The 6323-nt window shown below is 41.3% G+C and overlaps 1 protein-coding gene across 1 annotated transcript; it reads right to left on the bottom strand.

The window, feature by feature from the left end:
- Positions 1 to 654: 654 nt before the first annotated feature.
- Positions 655 to 6233, bottom strand: LOC116378724 (antithrombin-III-like). Its single transcript, XM_031840635.1, has 8 exons — positions 5820 to 6233; positions 4752 to 5136; positions 4445 to 4660; positions 4183 to 4320; positions 3395 to 3613; positions 2020 to 2194; positions 1359 to 1423; positions 655 to 1224 (listed from the first exon to the last, which is right to left on the bottom strand). The coding sequence occupies exons 2-8, from the start codon at positions 5133 to 5135 to the stop codon at positions 1048 to 1050; spliced, it is 1374 nt and encodes a 457-aa protein (XP_031696495.1). The 5' UTR covers position 5136; positions 5820 to 6233; the 3' UTR covers positions 655 to 1047.
- Between the last annotated feature and the right edge of the window lie 90 nt (positions 6234 to 6323).

Genomic DNA, 6323 nt, shown 5'->3' with positions numbered 1-6323 from the left:
ATATACATACATATATATATACATATACATACATATATATATACATACATATATATATACATATATATATACATATATAAATATATATATACATATATAATTTTGGTCGGCCGGCCACTCCTGGGAAGGTTCACCACTGTTCCATGTTTTCGCCATTTGTGGATAATGGCTCTCACTGTGGTTCGCTGGAGTCCCAAAGCTTTAGGAATGGCTTTGTAACCTTTTCCAGACTGATAGATCTCAATTACTTTGTTTCTCATTTGTTCCTGAATTTCTTTGGATCGCAGCATGTCTAGCTTTTGAGGATCTTTTGGTCTACCTCACTTTGTCAGGCAGGTCCTATTTAAGTGATTTCTTGATTGAGAACAGGTGTGTGAGAACAGGTATCAGTAATCAGGCCTGGGTGTGGCTAGAGAAATTGAACTCAGCTTTCCAAAGATGTGATAAACCACAGTTAATTTATGTTTTAACAGGGGGGGGCAATCACTTTTTCACACAGGGCCATGTAGGTTTGGATTTTTTTTCCCCCTTAATAATAAAACCTTCATTTAAAAACTGCATTTTGTGTTTACTTGTGTTATCTTTGTCTAATATTTAAATTTGTTTGATGATCTGAAACATTTAAGTGACAAACATGCAAAGAAATCAGGAAGGGGGCAAACACTTTTTCACACAACTGTATATATATGTATATGTATATATATATAGATATATATATATATACCTTAGCTATATTCTCAGCTGATGCGTTTCATTCAGACTCTTGAACACACGTCTTCATTCAGAGCTTTAACGAGGAAGGAAGATAGACAAGACTTTTGATTCTCTACTCTTTACATCTTTACGCTCTAAAAAATCTTGATTTGTGTAATTGAAACGGCATCAGAACAAGACATTATCCCTCTGAGACCAGGTCCCATGGTGGACTTCTTCTTCTTCTCTACATGATTTATACGCTCTCTGCTGGTTTGATGGTGGGAATCAAACGTTTACTGAACGATTGTTTTTTTACGTGGTCTCGTCTCGGTGTTGCTGCTGGATCGGGTCTCACTGGTCGCAGGGGTCGGCCACCCTGGCGGTGAACAGCAGGGCATTGATGGTGGACTCTCTGATGAGCAGCAGGAATGGCCGGTCGGCCTGAAACACCTCCCGGTTTAAGTTGAGGGAGCGGCCAACAGCCACGACGGCGGTCGCTGCTGCCGCCTCGCTGCCCTCCTCGTTCACCTGGAGACCACAAAGCACATTGTTCAGGGTCCTGTGGACCAGACCGGTCTCAGGTCCTGACTCTGGGTCAGGGTGTCAGGTCTGACCCTGGGTCAGGGTCTCAGGTCTGAACCACCTGTGCATCAGTGACTGACCTCCAGGAAGGCTTTATGGAAGGCGTCTGAGATGTGGAGACCTTCACTTCCGTCCTCTAGCATCCCTGAAACAAACAAACAAACAATCAAACAAACAAACAAAGATAAATAGAAACATTCAACACAAACAGCAATACACATAAAAGCTCAGATCAAGAAAACAAAGATGAACGAATAATAATAAACTTTTATATCAGAAAAATGTAAATGTGAAGGTTTTGAGTAAAAAAAAAACAGGATTCAACCAGCAACCTGAACGCCCCATGCTCATTTCATTTCCTGAACGCCCACGCTGTCCTTTGAGTACCTGAACGTCCCACGCTGTCCTTTGAGTACCTGAACGCCCCACGCTGTCCTTTGAGTACCTGAACGCCCCACTCTGTTCTTTGAGTACCTGAATGCCCCACGCTCCTTCTAGAACCTGAACGCCCCACGCTCTCCTTCTAGAACCTGAAGGCCCCACTCTGTCCTTTGAGTACCTGAACGCCCCACTCTGTCCTTTGAGACTGAATCGTGAAGGTCTTCTTTTAGAGCCTCTAGCTGGAAGGTGTTGATTGTTAAAATATTGTTATGTTAAGTTATTAATATGTTATGAAATATTGATGATGAACGTGGAACCCGTCGAGGAACTTCCCAAACACTAATGGATGATGAAGATCACCTGGCAGACTGGCCCTCTCAGAGCTGAACAGGTCCGTCAGTCCCATGTCCTGCAGCTTCTCCTTCAAATTGAAGCTGTCCTCCAGCCTGAAGCGAGGCACGTGGACCGCCACCGAGGTCTCCGTCATCTCATCCAACCAGGACGTCAGTTTGTTCAGGTCCAGACTCTCCTCCACCTGCACACACAACGCCACACATTTAAACACAAAACACTAATACACACCATCATCATCATCATCATCATCATCTCATTTTTAGATAACTGACAGTCACCACGATGCTGTTTGTTCATGTTAAGTCATAATCTGGTTCTTTGATAGAAAAATGTAAAAAGATAAACCTGTTAACTAATAAACCCGTTAACTAATATAACTGTTAACTAATAGACCTGTTGACTAATAGAACAATAAACATGTGAACTAATACAACAAATAAACCTGTTAACCAATAAACTAATTGACCTGTTGACTAATATAACTAATAAACCTGTTAACTAATAAACCTGTTAACTAATATAACTCTTAACTAAGATAACTCTTAACTAATAACACTAATACACATGTTAACTAATAAACCTGTTAACTAATATAACTCTTAACTAAGATAACTCTTAACTAATAACACTAATACACATGTTAACTAATAAACCTGTTAACTAATAAACATGTCAACTAATATAACTGTTAACTAATAAACCTGTTAAATAATAAACCTGTTAACTAACATAACTAATAAACCTGTTAACTAATATAGCTAATAAAGCTATTAACCAATAGACCTGTTAACTAATATAACTTAAGTAATAAACCTGTTAACTAATATAACTAATAAAACTGTTAACTAATAAACATGTTAACTAATATAACTAATTAACCTATTAACTACTAAACATGTTAACAAATATAACTGTTAACCAATAGACCTGTTCACTTATAAACCTGTTGACTAATATGACTAATAGACCTGTTGACTAATATGACTAATAGACCTGTTCACTAATATGACTAATAGACCTGTTGACTAACATGACTAATAGACATGTTCACTAATATGACTAATAGACATGTTCACTAATGTAACTAATGCACCTGTTGACTAATATAAATAATAAACCTGTTAACTAATAACCGTTTAATGAATATAACTAATAAACCTGTTAACTAATAACCGTTTAATGAATATAACTAATAAACCTGTTAACTAATATAACTAATAAACCTGTTAACTAATTGAACTAATATAACTGTTAACACTGCGTGACGTTGCCTTGTGTGTCCGGCGTGTGTCGTATCAGAAGCATTGATGAAATGAAGGCAAACCAGATGAGGACCTGAGGACCAGAGGAGGACCGATCAGTTACCTCACTCAGTTCTTACCTTACTCAGTGTGGTGTCTTTGCTCGGCAGGATGATCACCATGGTGATGTCGTCTCCGCGGTACGGCATCTCCAGCAGCTGCACCTGGTCATTGGGATAGTACCGGTACCTGAACCTGGTCTCCTGGTACATCATGTTGACAGAGCAGGACCGACTCCCGCTGACGTGGAAGTCTGACACATACGCGTTGTATTTGTTGAACTTGTTCTTCCACTGACCCTGAGAGAGGAGAGTGTTGGTCAGAGACACTGAATAATAATCATTTCATTATTTCACAAACTACAGGACGACTGCAGCTCCTGAACTCTGTGATTAAGTTGTGGTAGTCTGTGTTACCGGCGTAACCAGTGTTCCTTTTTCAGTGTTAAGTCACCGGCGTTGTGCTACCGGCGTTGCACTACCGGGGCTGCGCTACTGGGGCCTATTTGGTAGTATTTCAAATTTAAACCCAATGCTAACAGGGAACTTGGTAACATGAATGATGCAATCTGAGAACATTTAGGATGAAGCCGCGTGGCGGATGGAACAAAAGCATCGACACCAAAGTTAAAGATCAAAGTAAGAGCTCTACAGATTTAATCTGGGTTAGGGTCACAAGTTTATTAACCAGTGGGAAAATGTTCTCACGGTGGCGTCCCTCATGCAGACCATGTCCTGCTTCATATTTCTGAATATAAACAAAGTGAGTATCTTTCTTTTCAAACATTGAATTGGGGACCAGCAGGGACCTGAAACACCAGAACCAGGCTCCATAGCTTCAGGTGTGAATGAGGTACCAACTCAGGTACCTTGAAGTAGATTGTGTTGACGAGGACCAGGATGGTGTTGGAGTCCAGTGCTCCCACTGGCAGCGTGTCCTGGATCAGGTTCTCCGTCTTGTTGGAGATCCAGTTGTTGATAGTGACCCGGGCCTTCTCCGGGTTCTCCTGCAGCACAGAACCGGGGTTATAAGTATAACCTCTGTCAGATACCTGAGTCTTTAAGGTCTGAACCCTGAGTGGTTCAGGTTATAGGGAGGTGAAGCGGACTCGTTTTGGACCCCAACGTTACCTTGAAGTTGAGAGGCATCAGCTTGGCCCCGTACACTGTCTCACTGATGTTCTGGTATGTCTCGTTGAAGACCAGAGACTTGTCTCCGAACAGCCGGTTAGCGGAGATCAGCTCCGTGGTCTCGTCCTTCTTTCTGTACAGACGACAGTTGAGTTTGGCGAAGAAGAAGTGGACCTGATCCGAGGTCTTCTCTTTGATGGAGTCAAACTCAAACACCTGAAGACAGAAACACAGACAGGTTTTTAATCTGCTGCAGGGAGACAACGATTGTAGCTTTCTCTGTGAGCCTAATAATAATAATAAAGACCTCCATGATCTGCTGTAGCGTCTGGTTGCAGGCTCCCAGCTTGGTCATGGCGAAGGCGGTGGAGATGCTGATGGGGGACATGAAGATGTTGGCCTCGGGGGCCTTGCTGAGGGCCAGCTGTTTGTACAGCGACAGAGCGAAGCGGCTGTTGGCCTTGGACAGCTCCCAGACTCGGGGGTTGGTGGACTCGGGGACCGGATCGGGCTCCAGGGCTGGGCCCTCACCGGCCTCTGCCTCAGGGTGGGCCTCTGGGTCGGGGCTGCGGTAGATGCAGCGCGGCTCCAGAGGAAGGTCTCTGGGTTTGGCGCTGCAGATGTCCGGATGGAAGGCGAAGGAGACGAGGGGCAGGAACGCCAGAACCAACAGCCAATCAGCAGCCCTCATTCTGCACAGAGAGCCAATCAGAGGAGAGCTTAGATCACAGTTCTATTAAAGAGCATTTTCTTTTATTTATTGTTTCTATTTCATTTGCTGCCTCGTGTGAAGCGCTTTGTAGAAGATTTATTATTATTATTAGTTTTTCTGACATAAGGTCGACAATGAATCCCAGAAGTGTAAAAAGTTTAAATGTGTTGTTTTTTAAGAGCGAACTGAGAACAAGAAACACAAATAAAAAGAGTCGTGAACAACTTCAGAAGATAAAGATTTAAAACCAGACACTCACACCAGACTCCGTTTAAAAAATAACAGTTTAGTTTTAGACAAATATTACGAGATCATTGATTATTTTCTCATGATTCAGAAAAACGTTTCTTCAGTTAGATTTCAACATCAACAGATTCAACAACACTTACACTTTTAGCTTCAAAGCTTTCAGTTTAATTTAACATTAATAATCATTAACAGACTGAAATGTCATGAAAAATGTTTTTTGTATTCTGATTTTGTTCTAAATCTTTGAGAGAAATTAAACTCAGATTTGAAAAATATTGTTCTTTTATAGTAAACATGAGAAAAGAGAAAACGGGGAATCAAACTCATTCGACCAGGAGATCAATAACTTCTCTGTCTCAGGATTAAAGACGATGAACGAGGATCCATCAGGAATATTAGTTGTTAAACTCTTACCTGAACAGGTAACAGTCGAGGTAACGGTCGAGGTAACGGTCCAGACGGTCGAGTCTGTGAGACGGTGAGATGTGTGAGGTTTGAACTGAACTCAGGTCAGTGTCCTGCAGAGCGCTCAAACATCACAGCAACCTTTGAGACATCGATCGTCTGTTGGTCAACATGTGGACACAAAGATCACCGATCAATAACTGTGATGCTGCAGGACATAAACATGCAACAAGCTTTAGGACGATGAGTTAATCTAGATCATTCATGATAATGTTTAGATCTTTGTGTCTGTGTGTAGTCAAGATACACGTCCCATTAAAACCACAATGTTTGATCCCATTACAGTATAAAATCAATGATTCTACTATATCAGACTTTAAATCTAGAGCTTCTAAACTGTACTTTATACTATTTTCCACTAGATTGATCCATTTAGTGGATAATACATGTTATTCTCCTGGTGTCCACTAGAGGCATCACTGCTGTATTATAGAGATAATACATGTTATTCTC

The sequence above is a fragment of the Anarrhichthys ocellatus genome, unplaced genomic scaffold, assembly GCF_004355925.1.
Source record: "Anarrhichthys ocellatus isolate YVR2014 unplaced genomic scaffold, GSC_Weel_1.0 scaffold3055, whole genome shotgun sequence".
Taxonomy (NCBI): Eukaryota; Metazoa; Chordata; class Actinopteri; order Perciformes; family Anarhichadidae; genus Anarrhichthys; species Anarrhichthys ocellatus.
This window is presented reverse-complemented; position numbering and strand designations above follow the sequence as displayed.

Coding starts and splice junctions, on each gene's coding strand:
- LOC116378724 (XM_031840635.1), bottom strand. CDS start 5,135: ATGAGGGCTGCTGATTGGCTGTTGGTTCTGGCGTTCCTGCCCCTCGTC. Junction 4,661..4,751: donor CGCTACAGCAGATCATGGAG/GTCTTTATTATT, acceptor TTCTGTCTTCAG/GTGTTTGAGTTTGACTCCAT. Junction 1,225..1,358: donor TCCATAAAGCCTTCCTGGAG/GTCAGTCACTGA, acceptor TGTGGTCTCCAG/GTGAACGAGGAGGGCAGCGA.